The 21225-nt window shown below is 53.7% G+C and overlaps 8 protein-coding genes across 8 annotated transcripts; 2 read left to right on the forward strand and 6 right to left on the reverse strand.

The window, feature by feature from the left end:
* Positions 1 to 1350: 1350 nt before the first annotated feature.
* Positions 1351 to 4641, reverse strand: PtrM4_148080 (GTPase-activating protein; the record flags this gene model as incomplete). Its single annotated transcript, XM_066109939.1, has 3 exons — positions 1351 to 1785; positions 1936 to 3372; positions 3424 to 4641. The coding sequence occupies 3 exons, from the start codon at positions 4639 to 4641 to the stop codon at positions 1351 to 1353; spliced, it is 3090 nt and encodes a 1029-aa protein (XP_065959922.1).
* Positions 4642 to 6177: 1536 nt separating this feature from the next.
* Positions 6178 to 6768, reverse strand: PtrM4_148090 (Ubiquitin-protein ligase; the record flags this gene model as incomplete). Its single annotated transcript, XM_066109940.1, has 3 exons — positions 6178 to 6492; positions 6570 to 6683; positions 6718 to 6768. The coding sequence occupies 3 exons, from the start codon at positions 6766 to 6768 to the stop codon at positions 6178 to 6180; spliced, it is 480 nt and encodes a 159-aa protein (XP_065959923.1).
* A 1620-nt stretch (positions 6769 to 8388) lies between these two features.
* Positions 8389 to 9346, forward strand: PtrM4_148100 (BTB domain containing protein; the record flags this gene model as incomplete). The annotated part of the gene is made up of 2 exons (XM_066109941.1): positions 8389 to 9212; positions 9313 to 9346. The coding sequence occupies 2 exons, from the start codon at positions 8389 to 8391 to the stop codon at positions 9344 to 9346; spliced, it is 858 nt and encodes a 285-aa protein (XP_065959924.1).
* A 906-nt stretch (positions 9347 to 10252) lies between these two features.
* On the reverse strand, positions 10253 to 11188 carry PtrM4_148110 (SuhB, Archaeal fructose-1,6-bisphosphatase and related enzyme inositol monophosphatase family; the record flags this gene model as incomplete). The annotated part of the gene is made up of 1 exon (XM_001938719.2): positions 10253 to 11188. One exon carries the CDS (start codon positions 11186 to 11188, stop codon positions 10253 to 10255), a length of 936 nt encoding a protein of 311 aa, XP_001938754.1.
* A 621-nt stretch (positions 11189 to 11809) lies between these two features.
* PtrM4_148120 (Pectate-lyase-3 multi-domain protein) lies at positions 11810 to 14309 on the reverse strand (the record flags this gene model as incomplete). Its single annotated transcript, XM_066109942.1, has 4 exons — positions 11810 to 12241; positions 12293 to 13989; positions 14037 to 14201; positions 14249 to 14309. 4 exons carry the CDS (start codon positions 14307 to 14309, stop codon positions 11810 to 11812), a joined length of 2355 nt encoding a protein of 784 aa, XP_065959925.1.
* Positions 14310 to 16242: 1933 nt separating this feature from the next.
* On the reverse strand, positions 16243 to 16880 carry PtrM4_148130 (putative thioesterase superfamily protein; the record flags this gene model as incomplete). Its single annotated transcript, XM_001938717.1, has 2 exons — positions 16243 to 16427; positions 16478 to 16880. 2 exons carry the CDS (start codon positions 16878 to 16880, stop codon positions 16243 to 16245), a joined length of 588 nt encoding a protein of 195 aa, XP_001938752.1.
* Positions 16881 to 17435: 555 nt separating this feature from the next.
* On the forward strand, positions 17436 to 17927 carry PtrM4_148140 (uncharacterized protein; the record flags this gene model as incomplete). The annotated part of the gene is made up of 1 exon (XM_001938716.1): positions 17436 to 17927. One exon carries the CDS (start codon positions 17436 to 17438, stop codon positions 17925 to 17927), a length of 492 nt encoding a protein of 163 aa, XP_001938751.1.
* A 149-nt stretch (positions 17928 to 18076) lies between these two features.
* PtrM4_148150 (UFD1, Ubiquitin fusion-degradation protein) lies at positions 18077 to 20446 on the reverse strand (the record flags this gene model as incomplete). The annotated part of the gene is made up of 2 exons (XM_066109943.1): positions 18077 to 18826; positions 18935 to 20446. 2 exons carry the CDS (start codon positions 20444 to 20446, stop codon positions 18077 to 18079), a joined length of 2262 nt encoding a protein of 753 aa, XP_065959926.1.
* Positions 20447 to 21225: the final 779 nt, after the last annotated feature.

Consider the following 21225-nt stretch of genomic DNA (forward strand, 5'->3'; position numbering starts at 1 on the left):
GGATTCGCGACGCCATTCAACATTACGATAATATCCCTTTGCACCAAGCCGCGACAAACAAGTCGGGCAATTGGGGTTAGCGTTTACGGGGCAAGGATATACACCTGGAGTTTATTATTAGTGAGAAACCTTTTGGAAGCACGACACTTCTGAGTGGAAGTCTTGGGATGACAGGGGAAAGGGACGAGGATATGCCCGCAAATCTTTTGCAGATCCCCGAAGAAAAAAAATTACAACAATCAACATGTACAGGGAAAGGCACCTCATGACCTCGTATAACACGGACATTAGTCTCTGTAACGAGTAAACCAACCCGATCAAATAATACGACCGGAGTGTAACACCCATGTAGCCCCTTCTTTTCGTATACATAGAGTTTTGACCATGTTTTACTGGGGGAAAGAGCGGATCATCTGGGTTTTTTAGAGTATCCGACGACCGCCCGGCCGACCGACTGACGCCCGCTGATCCGCTCGTTTTCCCCTTTCCCTTGTTTTCGCTCCGAGAAGCAACCCGTATCCGCGTCTATCAAAACTTGGCAGCACCACATTCACGAAAACTAACCGGCCAGATTGGACTCGAAGAAGAGAAGCAACAAGTAGGCACCGAGCAAAGGTTGAGAGGGTCATAATTTCATCATCATTATACCCAACTGTGAAAAAATACAGGCCCCGCTATGCTAAATCTCTAATATGCCCAGACCCGCCAAACGCGCCAGATAACACAATGCGTTAAACTTTGGAGAAAGAAAAAAGACCCCGAGGGAGGGAACCACCACCGCCGATAGCTCAAGTGAAAAGAATGTCCACTTGTTGTATGATTGAACTTGTTGACATTCTGCCCAAACTTTGCCATCTCTCTCTTCTCGTTGACTCTCTCTCTCTTGCGCGCGCGTACGTACATACGTGCATATCTGTGTGTGTTCCTGTCCACAACACCAAAGGGTATATCGTAATTATTATACAAGAAAAACCGCATCCTCATCTTGCTCTTTTCGTCCCGGATATCTTCTTCTCGTTCGCTCCGCGACTGATGGTGAAGAAAAGAAAGAAGGAAGACAAAAGCTGTAGCCCCATGATGAGGATGATGAACAGAAAGTCGAGAAAAAAAAAAGAGTAGTAACCCCCGAAATTCCCTAATCCTGTATTTAAATCCCATTTTTGTACGCCGGAAAATGATGGTCAAGAAGACAGTCAAAGATGAAAAGAAGTTTGTATGTATGTAGTTTGGAAACCCCTTGTGCGGACTCCACTGGGGAGGGAACGAGGGTGGAAGAAAAGGCGTTAGTATATATGTACATACATGTATGTGGCTTGGTGTGGCCGACGAGGGACCTGCAGAAGGCTTGCTTCACTTCATGCCCATTTTGCGGAACTTGCGGGACGCGCGACGGCGCAGGCCATGGCCAATAGCCTTCCTGAGACTATCCCTATCGCCGTCCTCGTCTTCCGGCGTCTGCGCAGTCGACTGCTGGGTGCGACCAGTCGCGCTTTTCTTGACCGAATTCTGATGCGCAATCATGGTTTGTTCGCGCCAGAACATGCGTTTCTGGTCAATGACGTTTTGTGACATGTTGCCGAAGCCCTTCTTTACAAACGCCAAGTCGTGCAGGATGTTCGGATCCAGACATTGCCTGGGCAGCGTCTGCACTACCATGAAGATCTCGCCATCACCTGGACGGTACTTTCGGATCTCCGGCTCACCGAGCTTGAAGATGGCAAGCGCATAGCGGTACAGGGCACGGGGTCCTTCGTACAGAAACGCGTCCCAGACACGGAGAACAGTCTCGATGGGTAGCACGCCCACGAAGATACTCATGAACCATGATGTACATGAGAGAGCCACTGTAGGCTGGCGTTGGAACTTGGAGTTGGGGTGGGCGTTTGAGCCGGCGCCGCTGTTGATGAGGTCGGTATCGTTGATCGAAGCCCAGACCTTGGGTAGGTAGTCTTTGATCAACATCATAAGAACATTGACTTCGGTGTTTGCAAGGCTGCGAGCGTGGGCACCTGGAAGATGATTTTGCGTAATGATGGTAAGAAGGATGAAGGCCTTCTCCTTGTCTTGCTTCAGGAAGAGGAGAAGAAGACCGGCGATGAAGTTGAGAGACTGGCAGTATCCGATGTGGGGATTGTTCAGGGCGAAACATGACAAGACCTCGCGAAGATCGTGAATCAACGCTGGCTCATCGTCGGACTCGCCATCGAGCAGATCAGTCGCGGCCTCTGGACGGAAATGGATGTTGTCTGGAAATGTCCTGTCGAGATCGCGCTCAATCGCATCCTTGTCGTCCTTGTTGAGCTCGCCACGGTTTACGCGGGCTGCCAATGACTTGTAAAGACCAACCATCTCCTTCTGTTGAATCATATGCTGTCCACCAGAATAGTACCACCACATGGCGCCTCGCCACTCAGGAGGATATCCCTTGCGTGCGTACCTCTTGACCTTCTCGCACATATCTGGGAACTTGGTTGGCTCGGTCGTTGATAGGCCTTGCTTGGTCATGAGAGCGATCCACTTGCCCCTTCGTCGGCCAATGTGTTCTTCGTATCTCGAGGACCACGCGTTGTACTCCTGGACGCTAATCTTGTCGGAAGCCTTCTTGAAGCCATACCGATCTCGCTCGGCAGGAGCCGCCACTTTCCACAGGCCTTGTGCTGTCACAGTGGGCATTTGTTGACCGGGTGGAGCCAGGGTTGGGCTTCGTACTGAATCAGGCTTGCTCTTCACTGCATTGAGTTGCGACATCATGCCAAGATCGAACATTGCGCTCTTTCGGTCGAATACGCTAGTAGAAGCGCGCCTCGGAATGGCTTCGTCTTCGTCAACCTCCGGGAGAGCCTCTGACCTTTGCAAAGGCGGAGACTGGGGAGACAACGGCCCCGACCTATTGACTCCGGAGTCATTGGAACCTTTGCGCGTACTATTCCTCTTGCTGTGTCTCTTTGAATAAGCTTCGATGTTTGCCCAATCCTGGCGCGAGAGACGCGAGCGACTCATGGGCAACTGTGGAAGTGCGGATATATCACGTCGAATATGATCGAATTGCGACTGGCTTGTATTGGATCGTTTCAGGTTGTGACCCTTGGCGGGTGTGCGATTAGCTCGGTCCGAGGAACTCATTGTCCTAAGTGCAAGGGCCTGTAAGGCAATCGACTTGCGGCGGGGCGTTTCCTCGCTCGACCGCTGCAGCGCAACCGACTGCCTCTTCTTTTGCTGCGGCGCGACGGCGTTTGACTTTGGTGTGCGCGGTGCTTTTAGAGGACTGGCCTTGGGCATATAGTCGACCTGCAGGGCCTTACGATTCGTCGACTCCGTCTCTAGTACCTCGTCATCAAAATCCGATCCAGATGGAGGCCGGATAGTCAGAGGCTTCTTTGGGTTTGTGTTTGGTTCAGCGTTGGTGTCTGTCGAGTCGCCGACGCGTGAGCTCGGTCGTTCGTCCCATCGTTTGAGACTCTCGCTCGACTGGAAGGAATCCAAGGAATCGAAGTCGCGAGACGGTGTTTGGGAAAGGCCTGGAGGCTCTGAATCCAGGGCTGGTGGTGAGGGGCTCTGGAAGTCCCGGTCATGTTGCTCGGTGATGGGGCTGCGTTCTTCATCGTCCTCGTCGTAAAAATACGAATCTAGTACATCGCCAACGGCATCGAGATTGTCTTCTTCCTCGGCCGCTTCCTCGGTCAGAATCGTCTCTGGAGAGTCGTCTCGTTCCCGCAGACGATCTCTGGACTCATCTCGAGAGTATATACTAGGGTGTCTGTCGCTCGCAAGAGAACTGCGTGCGGTGGCTATGCTGCTTCGTTCTGTACCGCTAGTCTCAAGGATACTTGAGGAAGCAGTGGTCCATGTGGATTTGAAGCTGGAGCGTGGCTCTTCGCCGCGGAAGGGCCGCGGTGGTGGAGGGTAATAGTCTTTGTGGGACCAGTTGGGTACGCCCCGATTCGGTTTGTAAGTGCCCGAGAGGTTGGTGCGCTCGTTTCCGCGATACTGGGCGTAATCGGGGATTGACGTCACAGAGCGTAGCGGAGGTGGGAAAGGCCCCTGTGATGAGCTGGTCATGCCACGGGCTCGGAGGGGCGAGACGGGCGGCACTGACATGTCGTCGATGGGTGAGTTCCATGCGGGGCCGGGCGAACCGATGGGGTTGCTGGCCAGCGGGTTGAAGATGGCGCGTAGGTCAGGCGAGCGTGGGCCGTTGCTGTCCTGGCGGGCCATTGCTGGAGCCATTATCGGCGACATGGGCTGCGGCGCCGGAGTAGCGTGGGATTCGTGGAGGGGAGACGGAACAGCAGCATGGCGGAGGAGGGAAGGAGTGCGCTTGCGTTGGGTAAACTTTTGGGAAGGCAGTGTCGGGCTATCTCCAGAAGTCGGGCTGCGCCTGGTACGGTCACGCAGGGGGGCTTCTTGCGTCGTGTCCATTTGGAGTTGTACAGGATGTCTGGACCGTAGTGAGCCGAAGCCCCCCTTCTTCGCGGCGTATGGTATCTGTGGTTGGGGCGAGGCGGGCGGAGTGTATTCGGTGGCCGCTGCACGGAAGGAGGCGTACGAGGGATTGTTCGCAGCCATGGCAGGCGCAGGGCTGCGACCGGCGTCCCCTGGATGGGAAAGGGCAGGAGCGACGCGCAAGAGGGCGTCACCCATTGCGAGGTGTCGAGGTTCGGGAGTGGGTCGAGCTGGGCGGGAGAGGCGCTCATTCGGACGGGATACAGGACAGCTCGGGAGTCGTGGATCGCCGTGACATTCTCGGATGCGGGCCGGAAGGGTTGTGTGGTGTGTCAGGATGTGGAAGGGTGAACGAGTGGATGAGAAGGCAGGCGGAGGGCGGTCGTTGGCTGTCCGAGGGCGGGCTGGATAGCTATGGTGTGCGGCTTGCGGTTGCTCGAGAGGCTGCTAATGCTACTACTGTTCGGCGGAAGCGCCAGCGTCCGGCAGCAACAAAAGCACGTCGGCGGGATGGTAGTGCGTGGGGCCTAATGCGGCAGTGCGTGGTGCAACAGGGACGCCGTGAAAAAATGAAGGCGTGAATGATAAGGAGCGTGTGTGCCGCACAGGCGCCGGGGTATTCAGACGGTGGTGAGGAGAGGAGTGCAGCCAACGTGTTTGGGACGAGTCCAACTTGCCTGCATGCGTTACTACCACTGACTCTGGTGCAAAAGCTGCCAAGACGCGGCGCCCTCCCCCATCCGCGATCCCTAGAAGCACAGGCGAAGTGGGCGCGGGCCGGTAGGAGCGTCCCTAGAAGCTGCAGCTGTGCAGCGGGACTTGTCCGACGAGTTCGTGACTGGCATGTAACTGCAACGGCACAACTCGGGATGCATAACCCCAGGCAAACATGACTACATACTGTGACGCGCCCCCCGGCCCAATCAGCACCCAGAGAGTCCGCGAGCTATTGAAACGCCGCCGTTCGAGCGTGCAAGGCTTGACTTTGGCGCCTCGTCCGCACCGTCTGATTGCTCCGCATTGCCTCTCTCTCAAAAGTGGCCGCCAGCCTCGAGACGCCGCCGTGTAAGTATATGGCATCACGGCGAGAAAGGCGTCTGGCGTCTTCCACACGGCTCCCACGGCACCGCGACGGATCCTCAGGGGGGAAAGCCGCTCACGCACGTTATTTGCTTTGCTGCTACACTTCCGAAGCGCGTGCTGAATGCACCGTCCGGCCCTGACTCGCCAGCACTGAGCTTCTCTCAACCATGCAGCAAGCAGGCAGCCTCTTGTCTAAGTACTTGTCAGTTTAGATGCGTAGCCCTACCCAGCCCGCGCATCAATCTCGGACGGTCTTGTACCCTTGGGTGACGGCCCGCCGAATCCTCTTGCTGCCTTCCAGAAGCAATTCTCCGGGGGCATACCCTGGTCACATCACGTCCCGGCTCGCTTCTGCTTTGCCCGAGCGCTGTCAAGGGAGATTTGCACATGACGACATATTGCGGTTTGTACTCATTTTATTTGGCGAACCCAGTAAAGCCTTCCCTGCATAATCGTCCGGTGATACCGCCGCTGCCATCCACGACCATCTGCGCACACGCTGCTTCTTTGTCCACCGACTATCAGCTGCCCCATTCTCATGCAAATTTCGCCGAACGCCAAAGATGCAATATGTATCCGACAATGCGCTGTCACTGTCCTACTCGAATACATGCTCTACCCGACATCAGCCGCTGCCTGCTGGCTGAATCTTTACTTGGCGTAGCGCTTGACCCAGTCCTTGGCGTTCTTCTCAAACTCCTTGCGGTTTTCCCGGTACTCGTTGGCGATGGATGGCTCAATCGCATCGTCGGGGTTGGGCTCAATCAGCAGCGTCTGGATCAGTCGGAGCACCGACACCACCTTGTTGGGCGGCTTCCACTCGTCCGCGCGCAACAGACCCAGGCACATGGAGCCCTTGTCGTCGTTGCTCACGTTGGGATGGTAGATCTTAGTTCGGAAGCTGACGACGGGTGGCTTGAATGGGTATTCGGTTGGGAAGGTGATTTCGAGCTTGAAGTGCCCGCCCTGCCCTCACGTTAGTACATGTTGCTTGCTGCCCGCTGATCTTGTCCATTCGCATAGCACATGGCAAAGTAACATACCGCATACGCTGATTGCGCAGGCCCGTCCATCAACACTTCCCACTTGGTCATGTTCTGCTCGTCAAAGTTGATCTTCATGCCCGGCGGCGTGTCATTCATGCATTCCGTGTACTCCTGTGGCGCAGTTAGTATACTTGCTTTTGGCCACACAACACGAGAGGCTTGCCTTCATAATACGCTTCTTGGCCCCGGTGCTCATGATTGCGGTTGGCCTGGTGTCGTGTAGAGATTGGGCTTCTAAATGCGGATCCTTGGCTGGCGGTGTGCTTCCACTGCAAGCAAGCGCTTATCGAACAAGGAATCGGGACGTCTTTGTGTAGGTAGAGGAGTTGCGCCAAAGCCGCGTAGATGGGTAAAAGTCACTGCGCTCGTGGTAGGTGGGGGACAGTGGCTGTTGATGGTTGGGAAAAGAGGGTTGTTGATGTGGGGAAAGTTGCCTACGAATGACGAGGACTTGGATGCTTAGCCCAAGCTCCGCACGCGGACCGGTCGTGAGTGACCCTTCACTTGGAGCCTCCTGCAGGACTTCACTAGCATGCACGCCTTGTCCGATTTCATCGCCGCCTCTCACTGTATGCATTCTGTGCGGTCGGTTATGCCGTATTCATGTCTACGTCATTAATGGCCGGGAAAGAGCCATCTCGGTACTGCACTTCCGCTTCATCAACGGCTGCACTTGTACCGAACACCAGGTGCATCCATATCCCACCATATCCCAATGCCAGCCCCCCAAGACCTTTCCGGCCATTGTTGTGGCCAGATCCAACTAGAATTACTTAGCACTCACTAGATGCGAACTTAGAGCCAGCCCGTTCACCCTGCGAACTACGTTTTGCACGCTGTCGGGCGTATACGACTGCTTACTAACATACGACAGGGTGTTGCTTGCGATGCGGAATACGAAACATCTCGTAGCCCTCACAAGCTTCGTGTTGTGCGCTTCATAACGTCGGTGTGCTTCACCTTGCCGCACAAGCGTAGCATGATGCTTCTAAGCTTCCAAGTCTCTTCGCCCTGTCTTCAGCACGTATCCAGCAAACCTTCTTCTGTGTTATTTGGAGCAGGCACTAGGCGCCATGCTAGGCTGGCCTGGGCCGGAACTCTGGCTTACTTTCATGTGAGTCAGAGCTTACCCTGAGCCATAGATGCACGCCGTATTCGCCAGTCACGTTACACCGCGACAGAGACGCGACGCGCAGTGAGAAAACAAATACCGTGTGCAAAATGTCAAGTTCCCGTCAACGCTCACGCTGGTTGTGCACATGTCTCGATGCTGCGTCGCTCACGCAGACACGTCACATTGCTGCCTGCTCATGGCTCGCTTACTCCACGGCTGCCACTTCACTCTACACCAAGGTTGTTCCATGGGCTTCCAGCTTCTGGGCCGCGACCAAATGAGGAGTCCGCAAGAATGACGCCTCGCTGCCTGATATCTCCCGCATGCAGTCTTGCAGCCCACAAGCACAATCAACGAATAGAACAACACATCTGCATGCGACACAGCCCGCGCTAGCTGTCCATATTGCAGGGATGGCACTTGGCAAGCCCTGTATTTAATCGCCCGCTCCCCACAATCCTCAGCCTGCACGCCTCACGACAAGCCAGAGTTCGACAACAAGTGTGCTTATCTTCACCACCAGTGTTGATAGACACGCTCAAGCTCTTCGGATTTTCAACAACTTTTCTCTCCCGAAAGGTTTGCGAGATCTGAGAGTTTCCGGAGCTCTTGTTCTCTCACTTGAACGTTGCGTCACACTAACCTGTCCACTCTTTGCACAAGTCGCTCGCTATACTTTGATCGCTCGTTTCGGTTTCCAACATGTTCGGCAAGCGCTCTTTTACTAGCTCAAAGGAGAAGGACCGTTCAGGCAAGATAACCAAGCAGCCGAAGCGATCACATCGCGATGCGTCAAAGCAGAAGGTGATGGCCGAGAAGCTGGATGCGCGCAAGGACAGTCCAATAATGGGCGGCGAGTCACCAGTACTCACCTCCGCCATTGTGACAGTCGTCGTTGGTTCCGACCAGCGATTGTTCGCTGCGCACGAAGACGTGCTTTGTCACTCCCCGTACTTTGCTGAGCTGTTGCGGGGACAGTTCTTCGAATCCGGCAATCGCCGCATCGATCTGCCAACTGAGGAGCCTGAAATCTTCAGTTGCATCCTCGAGTATCTTTACAAGGGCGACTACTACCCGCGTCTTGTTCAAGACAAGCGCCGCCAGACCTGGATGCTCGAAGGTGCAATCTCCTCACCCGACCCAAACAGAACCGGCGACCGTGCAGCCGCCGTCGAGCCAACCTTTTTTCATTCCGGCGTGGGAGACGTTGTTCTCCGGGACACGGCCGTGTACTGTGCAGCTGATCGTTACGGCCTCGAAGAGCTCAAGAAGCTCTCTCTGCGCAAGCAGGGCCTGCAGAGCGGGATCGAAGTCGGTACTATCCTGCGTAGCGCACGCTATGCGTATGAGAACACGCCGGACAGCGACTCGCGGCTGCGCGCTCATTACCTCGCTCTGATTATCCGCAGCCGGAAAACCTTCAAGCGTAGTGGCACCATGCAGATGGAAATGGAGATGGGGGGAAAACTGTTCTTTGACCTGTTTGTGGCAATGTGCAACCATGTCGATGATCTTGCGGATGCGAGGTACGCCTTGCGCTTCTTCTTTTATTGGATTCTTCTTCCCTTCTCTGATATTCGTGTTTTGCTGTGATGTTGGTATTACCGTAACTAACAGTCCTCGCAGCGCCAGCGCTCGCGGCACTCCCAGGACCATCTAAAGACATGAGGACGCACTACCTATCGAACTTGGCTCATTATAACAAACCGCAAACAAACACACACACACACACACACACCACACACACGCACAACAACCCGGCGGAGTACCCATCAAGTTGAAACCCCACACATTCTACTCCGCTGGGCCCATTCCAAATTGGCCGACCCAGCGAACAACAAAACGTGAAAAACCAAAAACAAGGACCTCGGAGTATACTGGATCTACTCCTCCCTCTTCTCGGCGTACAAGGATGTTGGCTGCATCATCATCTCTCCTCTTTGTCTCTTTCCATCTCTCGCGAGTGGAAGTGGATTTGTTTGCTCACCCCCATCGCGTTTTTGTTTTCTTCTCTCCCGAGTCTCCTCTCCTCTCCTCTCTCACCACCCTAATATCACAAAACATGTAACGAAAGAAACCCTCCTTCCCCCCTCTAACCCCCCTCTTCTGCTTGCAGATGGGAGGGAAAGAGGGAGTACATTGCCGATAAGCCTTTGGTAAACTGTGTTCTCCTTTGTCTAACGTCGTCTTTGTTAATGGAGGGAAATGAACGTCGCTATTGTTTATTTATTATTGGGGACATGTTACGAAGAGAGGGATTTGGATTGCTAAAGAAAGAAAGAGAAAGAAAAAAACATTCATTTTCGGAAACCCTGTCGTGGAGTTGCGATGGTCTATCTTGGAACATCGTGCTGGAGGACATGAAGCTCTCTGGTGGAGATTGAAGTGTCCGATGCGGTGGACTGATTGACTGAGACCGCTTTGAAGGGGCCAGACTGGCGCGTGGAGGATATCGGTAGTGGTGGCAATGAGAAAACCATTTTGACCGCCGCTAATATACTGTGTCTTCTATGCTGTGATGATTATATGATCTATGGTGTTTGGTGTCTACCCATGCGCACTCAATCTACATACCAACCTCAAACTTCCCCTCCACCAAACTCCAAAACTCTTCTACAATCTCCTTCTGTCCCTCTCCGCCCCTAACAGCCAGATACCTCTGTCCTTCAACCTTCGGCTCCCAGTTCCCAGGATTCGCATCGACCATGATACCTCCCGCTTCCTTGAGAATTACCCACCCAGCACAAACATCCCACGCCCAACACCCAGCCTCCCAGTACACATCCAATCCACCACTCGCTACTCCACACAGATTCAGCGCCGCACTACCAAACGACCGAATCCCATGCACCATGCCACCCCCGGCTTCCTTCTCCGCCGCCAACTTCTTAAACGTCTCATTCTTGACCCTAAAATCATTCCCACCCCTATCACTCCCCCACTCCACCGCCACAAGACAACTACTCAGTCCCTCGAACTTTGTCGGTTCCTGCAGTGGTAGCTTGTGCGTCTGATCGAGATACGCACCTTGTCCCTTGATCGCCGAGTACAGCGTCTTGGTAAAGGGGTTATACACCACGCCCACGACAGGCTCGCGGTCAACGGCCAGGCCCAGCGAGATACACACGTAAGGATAGCGGTGCACAAAGTTCGTGGTGCCGTCAATGGGATCGCAGATGAATGTCGGTGTCTCGGTTAGCACGTCACCTGGTTTGTAGGTTTCCTCGCCCATAAAGGCGAAGCTGGGGTATTGGCTTTTGAGTGAGGTGGAGATTAGGGCTTCGACGTCGCGGTCCGTTTGGGTTACTAGGTCGACGGCTGGAATGGGCTTGTTAGTTGTTATACTATGGAATAGGGGCATAGATAGCGGGTCCATACAGTTCTTCTTTGAACCAGAGGCTGCGGTTGTGGGTGTGGCGGAGACGATGCGCTCGCCTGCTTTTTTGGCAATGGAGATCATGAAGTCGTGGATTTCGCGGAGGTTGGGGTTGGAGTCGGCCATGTTGGGCAAGTTGAGGTGGTTTGGTATCTTGAAAAGGAAAAGGGAGAGAGCTGTGATAGGTTTTCGGGTTAGAAGGAGGAGCTATAACATTTTGTTGCATTGATTTCTGGGGAAACGTCAGTGCTACCTAGCTTGGTCGACTGCCCCGCGGTGGGGCAGCGATGATGCGACATGCAGGGTCCTCGTAATGACATACCTCCCACGTGGAGAAATGGAAATCCTTCAAAGATGCTGGCATTCTTCATTCACCATGGTCATAAGAAGTTTCCCTATTCAAGCACGGTAACTATGACAGTGTTATTATCAAGAACCGGTTTCATCGAAGCAAAAACACAATGCAAAGCGAGGAAGATATTGTCAACTTTATATATTCAGGCAACAAGCATACCTACATCTCTATAGCTATGGTGACAAGCCTTGGCCCTCAATCATGAATCATAAGCGCATACAAAACGAAGGAAATCCCGGCTACCCTTATCCCATCCAGGCCAGCACCAGCCTTAAATATACAAGATGCTGTTATATGACCCAATATCTTGGTCTTATCCAAGACCCAGCTATGAGATTGCACAAGTCTATGCGATCTCACATCTATTGAGCATTCCAAGCCCTCTTTCCCATCTAGAACCCGTTGGACACCCACCCAATGGTGTTCGGGTAAACGCTCAAGTTGTCGCTCCAGTTCGCCTTGTCAACACCATCAACAGTGACCATGGACTGCACGCCGACCTCGCTAAGAGCAAAAGCCTGTATGGTGCTCGCACCCTCGATGCTGAAGATGCGTTGCTGGCAGTTGCGGTTGCCACCAGGCGCATCAGGAGAGGAGCACGAGACGTCGATGTTGCGGAAGAAAGAGTACAGACCTCCACCGTAGATCATGACGTTCTTGGAGTTTAGAACGCGGAGTCCCCATGCTGAGGCACCGGAGGGGTAGGTGGGGTCAGAGTAGGCAGCTGAGCTGCCGTAGGGGTTGGTGGAGGCGTCAGGTGTGGGCTGGTAGTAGGGGGTTTCGGTTTGGATGAAACCGGCGAAGATGTTGCTTGCACCGTTGAACTGAAGAGGCTGTTAGTGTATGTAGAGAGTAGCTATATGTGTGAGACTTACTTGGTATTGGTAGACGGCATGGTGCTCTACCCCGTTGGCCCAAAGCCAGACATTCTGAGCCTCAACATGAAGACCACGGCCAGTGTAGATGTTGACACGGGTCGACTTGGCGTCGTCTAGGTCGTGATCAGCAGTCCAGAACCAGTTGTTCTCAAAGTATGCTCCGTTGGCACCCTTGGTGATGTGGACGTTGGTGTGCGCAGCCATGCACTCAGGCTTGACTTGTCCGACGATCGCGGGGCATTGCGCAACCTGCAGGTTGGTACCCTTTGCACCACCGATCCTGGTGTGGACGTCCCAGATACCAGAGCCACGCGCAGTGTTGAGGTTGTACTGGATGACAATGGCACCGGGTGTTGCGCCCTGGGTAGCGACAATCATGTCGGACCATTCGACGCTACCGCTCTCACCAGACTTGCCGACCTGCACAATGGGAACTGGACTGTCCTTGTTTCCGAACACAGAGCCGGAACCCATGATCACGGAGAATGTCTCGCCGACCATGCGGGCGCCACCAGGAACGTAGATGGTGTTTGTAACCTTGTAGGTACCGTGCTCGAAGTAGACGACCTTGCCCTGAGATACAGCTGAGTTGATGGCGTTCTGAACGGCCTGAGTATCATCGGTACGACCATCGCCAGTGGCACCGGCACCACGAGCGCTGATGAAGTTGCCAGTAGTGAGAGTCTCGTATGTGGGCTTCGACTTGGCGTAGTACTTGCCACCGTCCAAAAGACTGCTGGGGCGGGGAGCCGGGGTGATAGGTCCCTGGAACTTCTGAGGTCCGTTGACGTTGGGAGCGTACTTGTTACCCTGTCCCCAAGCTTGGATCGTGAGCGAACCTCCAGCAAGAACAGTGGCACCGTTTCCGACGACAGCGTTGGGTACGTTGTTCAGAACAATGTTCTCAAGAATCAGCTGACCAGCACCGGTGGGCATAGTGGACCTTGACCATGCCATGTCGACAAACTTGTTGCAGTTGGTGATCTCAGAGTCGATGATGACAACGGAGCCGACCTCAAGCTTTCCAGAAGAGGCACCGTTGCTCATGGAAAAAGCAGTTCCGCAGTCGCTGATGGAGAGACCAGCGTACAACCAACCCCAGTCCCAGATCTGAGAGATACCAGTGACGGCCTTGGAGATCTTGACGTTGCGCATGGTGAACTGCTGGTTGCCGATGTTCATTCCGTACAGACCACCCGAGATGTCGAGGTCGGCCATGTGACCACCAGATCCGTTCTCGACGAAGATACCAGCATGGACAGAGTTAGATGCCTGTGTCATGCGGATCTTAACGTTTTGGATGGTAGTAGCTTGCGAGGCGGGCCAGTGGATAGCCTGGAAGCCCGAGGTCGGTGGAACAGCAGTGCCATCGATGATCAAGTTGCGGATTTGGCGGACGAAGAGGTTGGTCGAGATCCATCCAGGCTGACCGTTTTGGTTGTTGTAAGGGCTGGCGTCGATGAGGGCAAGAGCCTGGAGCGAAGGAGAAGCCTTGAGGATAGGGAGAGCACGAGGGTTACCGATGAGCTGAGTCTCATAGTAGAAGATGATGGGCTTGCTGATGAGGTACGTTCCAGAAGGAATGTAGACAACGGCGGGGGAATCAGTCGAAGAATCGCAGACCCAGGGACCGCAGCGGCCGCCATCGGAAATGGCACGGTTGATAGCATCAGAGTCATCAGTTACACCATCGCCTGTGAATGTTAGTGTAGTTCACGACTTCTGGTGTTGAGTTGCTTACCCTTGGCACCGTATTCCTTGACATTGCGGAAGACCTTGTAGTTCGGGTTGCTGTTGAAAGCTGCTCGTCCTTTACCGGAGAGGTCATTCATCCAGTAGCCATCGGGGAAAGCAGCGGCAGCGGCGAAGTCAGTCTCATTTACAGACCTGAGTCTAGCCCAAGGTGCTACAACTTGTCAGTCTTTTCAAGACAGAATGAGAACGTGAACTTACCTATGGCAGCAGCCTGTGCACCTACTGCGCCCAGGCAGGCGATCAAGGAGGGAAGATGCATATTTCTAAGTATGTACCAGTAGAAAACCGTAATGCGTATTTACAAGAGCAAATGTACACTGGGAGTCTGTACAAAGGAATGTAGACCGTTGGTAGTGAGATGATGTTCCAAGTGAGCGTTGCTGTGATATTTATTCTCGCCAGTATACCTCACTGTTGCCCCCCAGTGGCAATAGTGATAGGAGGAGTACCACGCAATCACGCGACCACACAGGGATCTGCCCCTTCGCGACTAGGGATCCGGTGATGAGACCTTACCGCTTGCCGCTCAGAAGGTCATACGGCCCTGTCTATTACTCCCTTGATCTGCGGCTATGCAGGTTGCCGTTTGCATAGTTCCATCGCTTACACTCGACCACGGGTCGAAACCACCTATTGCAAGTCACACAGTCTGGGGAAGGGCGCCAACTTCCCCATGCCCCATCAAGCATGACCTCCGACATTCGCTTGGAGGTAGTCCGGGAGTGACATTAAATCCCCGTTCTTTTGGTGTGACCTTCCTTGAGTCGAATAGCTTCGCAACCTTTTCGATCAAGTACCTAATCTCCGAACAGTATTTCTTCTACGCGCCTTTCGAGATACGTAATAAGTAAAGTTACAAGCAAAATAGAGGTGGTGATAATTTCTAGGGGTCAATGAAGCTAACCTGCATGTGGCACTGGTCACCGGGTCGGCCCTACGCATGTTATTTCCACGAAGCGCGCTGTCCAGTGATGCTGCTACACCGATAAAAGCATGTGACGTCTGTTAGTTCTGAGACACAACGACTTGTCCTTGTAATTGGCCCTGCTGCTATGAACCTCTGATACCCCAGTTTGCACCGTCAACAGTAGTTTGGGCGCGACTGTTCAGATGTGGGGTAGTCTTGGGTATTAGAGCCATGCATCGCACTGCAGAAGCTGCCCTATGATCTCTTGCTGCGGCATAAGCCTCATGAGCGCGTGCTCATGTTAGTGCCTTGACTGCGAGAGAATCCTACCCTTTACAGGTTGAGTTGAAGTGGTGGGGCAGTGGTAGTAAGTCTTGTGAGACTGTCGCAAGACGACCGGTGTAAACGGCAGTCCAAGACAGATCCTCGGACCTGCCTCTTGGGAGTGAGAGCTTTTTGGTACACGCCAGCAGGAGGCTGCAGATGGCGGAGTCAGGCGCAGGGAAACTTTTGCAAAGAGCGGTATGTGGAGAACGGTTGCCCATGTCAAAACAAGTGTAGACGTGTAATCGGATTAGACTGAGAGCGCCATAACCTGGGGAAAAGGAAAAGCCTTGGTGCGTGCCTGGCAGATTGCGACATGTGAAGTTACTCATCGAATCGAAATCTCCATGTTTTTCAAACGCAAGGCGCAGGCCGAGGTCATGCAAGAAGGAGATCATGTGGACCAGTGCAAAATAGATTAAGCAAATCTGCTTGTAACCACTCAGAAGCCACAACCCTGCTTCCAATTTCGGAGGTATCTGCCAATAAGAGAAAACAACAGATGAAATTCTCCATAGCTTCATGAGTCGCAAATACCAAAAGAACTCGATGTAGCAGGTACGGAGATGGGCGAATCTGGGCTGTCGAGCGAATGTACGCTTACGACATCGGCCAAAGTCGGACCACCACATCGCAGTCTAATAGGACAAACGGCAGCGGCGCATATACTGAAGCCGACGCCATAGTAGTCATAAGATGTGGAAAATCACTACGATGGTAGTTCAACCAAGGGCCAAGCTCTTAGGTGTTCTGTCGGGCGGGCAGATGGGTCGAGCCACCGGTGGGCGTAACACCATATCCATTTGCATGCAGCCAGCACCAATGTGGTGGACAGATCGCCACGCGAGCTGTGCTACTTCGTGGAAGAAGCAAGAGGGTGGGTGGAAGTATCTGCGACCGCCCAGCCGCCGCCGTTGACGCCCCGAGCGCATGACCAGCTCTGGTACCCTTAAAGCTGCAACTATAACCGCTGCGACTTGATCTTGATGAACAAAGCCTCGCAGATTGTACAGACGGTTCCGTTGCCGTCCTGGACAGTCGCACGCATGTAGACTTTGCGATCGCCGCCCTCTTGTCGCACAATGGTCGCTGTACAGAGGAGGACCCCAGGAGTCGGGACCGGGGCCTTGTAGGTTGTGTTCAGATCTACCCATGTTTAGCTCGTCTCTTGGTGTTGGTACGGTGCGGCAACGAACAGGCTGTCATCCACTTCGGTCGATCTATGCTGCGCCCAACCTCTCCTGCCCGTTCGACCTTTTTCATTGCGTTGAAGTTTATCAGGGCACCGCATGCCTCGTCGAGCAAAGTGGCGGTAATGCCGCCATGCATTACATGAGGATAGCCATCGAGCCCGTCGCCAACATCCACAAATTCTTTAATCTCTCTGTATGCTATCTCTTCGCCCACCTCTTCCTTGGACCGGAGCGTCAAGATTGCCCGTATTGTTCGATCGGTACTGATGGTCTCTGCGAAGAATGCATCTTCTCCGGATGCCTTCTTTGCAATGGCACGGGTGGGGACTGGTGTCCAATTGGCAGTATCATTGATCAGCTTGGCGGCCCAAGGCACGGAGGAAAAGTGAGCAATAGCAGCGTCCATTATCGTGTATTTTGTATGCTCATAATAACTTGCGTCGGGAATGGCTTGTGCAGCGATAATAAGTTCATGGCGTCTGGCGAAGTTATAAACACGGTGCCCGGAAAGATGCCGAGGTCGTAAGCAGAGAACGGTATCTTCGGCGGTGAGTCGGTCGGAAGACGGAAGTCTAGGCACAACGACGTTCGAACACACCCGCACTGCGACGATTCGACCACAATGCTCACAACACTTCACATGTACACAGATACTCATTATCCCACGTCTTTCGCACAGGGAAATCCAGCGTCCAAGGCCTAGAACTGACACGTGATTGCATGCGCGCTCACGGGTACCTGAGAATGCAAGACGTCATTTCGATACACTAAACAGTACGTCAGTGAAGCGGGCGCCGTTCACAAGATTGAACCCAAAAAGCATGTATACGTATCTTGATGATGTAGTTAGTTACAAAGGTACTAGTAGTCAAGTTCCCCGCCATGTCTCCCCTGGATTTCCTACCGTCAAACCTCATCTCCAAGTCGACCCATACATCTTAAACTATTACCACCAGCAACAATGGTAAACACAACCCATTCCACCTCCGTCCGAGGCACACTATCCAACCCCAAGACCACCGCAGCGAAGCAATCCAACAAATCCACCCCCAGCCTCGGCGACTCCACAAGCCTAAAACCTGAACGGGATGACAAACCACTCCCCTCAAACGACTCTGCACCGCCAGCAAATGGAAACAACGACACGCCTTCCTCGCCTTCATGCTCTTACTCAAGCTCCGCGCCTGTAGTGTCCGACCCTTACCGCGGAGCCGGTACGAGCGCGGGTGGAGGAGATAAAAAGGCGATCGGCAATGGGGGCAGCGCACAAAAAGAAGAACTGCCACATAGCAAGACGGTTCGGGGAACATTGGCAAATAAGGACGGAAATAAGGTGAATAGGACGCAGTTGGGTGATCCGGCGAGTTTGAAAGCAGAGACTAGTTCGACGAATGACATGGACAGGCAGACGGAGAGGGAGGGGATGGACAAGAACGGGACGAGTAAGCTGTAAATGATTCTCAGGGGGTATATTTTAGAGGTAGCTTCTGATTTCCTGCCATATGCATTATCTTTGGGTATCTCATAAGTCTATATATACTACACCGTCTCCACCGGTCTAGCGCCTCCCTTATGCTGAATGTTATGCGATATGACACTCCTTTACTGTCCTGCCTCCGCCCTCTGAGGTGCCCACCCCTTAAGCCAGCTCCTCGCCTTGTCTAGATCCCCGCCCTCAGCCTCAAGTGCTGCAACACACCACTCCAGCCCGTATCCGCCTTTTCCTTCGATCCCCGTCTCTGCTGCGACCATCTCCGCCAGTGTTCTACACTTCTGCGTGCGCTCATCAACACAAAAGTGCAATGGTGTATCATAGCCTTTGCCATCCATGCCTTGTAGGAAGGGCTTCACAAGCGGAATTGCGTCTTTCGTTGGGACGGACTTGTCTTCTTGCCCAAGGTTCTTGCGGCCGGTACGACAGTATTCATTTTTGCACCACGGCTTTCCGCAACCAGTGAGAAGTTGGGAAAGGTAGCGACGCTCGATGCGGCGGCGGAGCGCTTTGCCTTCTGGATCGTGGAGGGAGACGTAGAGGGGACCGAAACAGACGCTGCATAGCCCGATTTCATTACCAGGCCCTTGGCCTTTACGTGTTCCAGCTCGCGTGTCGCCAGCTTTGTTAGCACCGTCTTGGGTACGACCGCAGTTTATGTTGCGACAGAGACGTGGTGGAGGGCGGGATAAGCGTTCTAGGTCGTGATGGCGGAGATGCGTGTCCATGTCTCGGAATCGGACAATCTTGTTGCAGAGATGGCATTCAGTTGTGCGACCGCCGTCTGCTAGTTCGTGGGGTGTGAGGCCAGAAAGGAGAAGTTCAGGGGACTGGTCGTTTGGGTCGCCTTCTTGTGGTACCTGAAGATGACAAAAGCGACAAAGTATTAGTTTCCCAGGACAAACCGTAGTTTTGTGATGGGATAGAGTTGGTATTGAGGGGAAGTCTAGGCCACACGATGAGCAGACTTGTGGTGTATGATAGATAGCATCGTGCTTTTGGCGGCTCAGTGGTGTGTTACCACTGAACGTGTCGTGCGGACAATGCCAATGGTTTTGAAAAGCTGGAGAGCGTTTCTGAAAGACCTGACCGCAACCCTGAGGACATAGGATGTTGTTCCGCAAGCAAAAGTTCTCGTGTAAGAAAAGAGAACCCTTGGGCACAATTTGCTTGCAGTTCCTGCATTGCACTTCATCTGGCCCCGGTATCGCAGCTTCTCCCCCATGTTCTGCAGCTTCTGTCTTGGGATCATATATGGAGACCCTCAGGCGGAACGGTTTCGGAGTGCTCGAAGGCGATTCGGAGGGATAAGCGTGGACCGAGATCCATACTGCTTCCGCTTCGTCAAGCTCGATGTTCGTAGGTTGTAAGCGTATGCGTTTAGGGTGTTGACTTGTTAGATCGGCGAACACGTGCTCGTCTTCTCGTGGGCGGACTCTCTGTCGGGCTGAAAACGGACTGACAAATAGATCAATCTCATCCTCATCTTCTACTTCATCCAAGACTATATCTATTCCTTGAGATCGATCCCATGATGGCAACTCAAAGTCGACGTATTCTTCTTCCAGCACCTGTCCTGACTGGGCCTTGAAAATGTCAATTGTGCCGCCAGTCGAACTACCTTGCGATGTGCCGGGCGCACGATGCCTCTTTTCCGCTATCCTCTTCAACGTCTCGCGTGCTTGTTCTTCGTTCAGCGCTTCTATGTCGACCTCGAGGTCTGTGTCCACCACACATATCCCGTCCCCTTCTGGCTTGAAACCGTCGACCAAAAAGCGGAACTCTTCGCGCCTGCCACCAGCACCGCGACCACCATATACGACTAGTACCTCGCCATTAGTCATCGTTGTGAAGTTGGATCGCAAGTGCTCCTCCAGGAGCGACTTCCAGTCTTCGGGGTCGTAGCCGGCTTCCAGCGGTCGTAGCTTCACAAACGTTCCCTTGGGCAGCTGCTTCGCGTGCACCGTGATTTTTGGAGCCGTAGCACCATTTCCAGGCAACCCATTTACTCCGTCCCCTTCCCCATCCTCCGTGTCCATTTGGCCATTCGGACTTCCGTCTCTTGAAGTCTCGGTAGATTGTGTCTCTATCCCCAACGCCTCTTGAAGGAAACTGCTGAGCACGACTTGCCCCTCCTCTGCAGAGAACTCGCGAATTCCAGCATGTACGACGCGGCCATTTTCAGGATTGACCAGGCGAAAGGTGAGCGGGTGCGGCAACTGTTGGAAGCGGTCCTGCGTCTGTGCCCGCGCGTGGCGCTCGGCGTTGAAGGTGTAGGGATTGAAGGGATCGAAAGCGGTGATATGCGGCCTGTCTGCATTGACATGCACAACCGGGGCTGCGGCGAGTAGTTGCTCTAATGCGGAGGGAGGAAGGAGAAGCTTATCGCCCGGTAGCGTACTCCGAGTCGCACCTGCATGCGCCAGCTGGTACTGCGCAGACCATTTTAGTTCGGGTGCGGGCTCTGCTTCCGAGTCCATGGTAGATGCGGGGTTGAAACAAGGAGCAGCGGTAGAGACTGGACTTTTAGGCGTGGGCAAAGACGGCGATTAGCAACGCTGGCTGACATATGCGGCTCTGCTCGAAGCTTCGGTCTTGGGTGAATGGCTGGCGTCATAGGTCGCGCGTCGGGCCGTTAAGCTTATCGATAAGCCTCTTCGCGTGGGACGTGGGAGGCGGCCAGGATGCGGGGACCCCTACCGCTGCACCTGCAGTCCTGCACCTCTAAAGCACCCACACCCGGTTTCACCGGATGCGGAGTCGAGCCTTGGCCCGTCACTCAACACTGAGTTTCGATATGTTGATTCATTGTCGTAACCGGCCAGCGTGGGGCGCGATACCATGCCTGTGCGTCGATGCGTCGCGTCCTCTGCAGGACATCTCGCAGCGGACGTTTTAGTCTGTTTCCTCACTGGAAGACCAAGCCTATGACTGCGGCCTTGGCTGCAACAAGTGTTCCAATCCATGCTTCATCTCGGCCTGATCTTCTACGGAAATCATAAATACGCACTGTCAACGTCTTGGCAGGGCTTTGTCCTGGCGATCGCCACAGGGGACCAGTCCCACGTCAGCGCGCAACCCCATCTACGCCGCGTCTCAACCTCGACTAGCCCTTTCGTTTCTACTTCCAGCAGACACCTGCAGTGTCTTGACAAGTGACTGGCACGTGCCCGTCTGGGCTGCCGTCCCGCCTTACAATATAATATAGACCCAGTGAGTACCCGTCCGGCCTGTTGTCAACCTTCTCTGCTTGTATTTC

The sequence above is a fragment of the Pyrenophora tritici-repentis genome, chromosome 9 (assembly GCF_003171515.1).
Source record: "Pyrenophora tritici-repentis strain M4 chromosome 9, whole genome shotgun sequence".
Lineage (NCBI taxonomy): Eukaryota > Fungi > Ascomycota > Dothideomycetes > Pleosporales > Pleosporaceae > Pyrenophora > Pyrenophora tritici-repentis.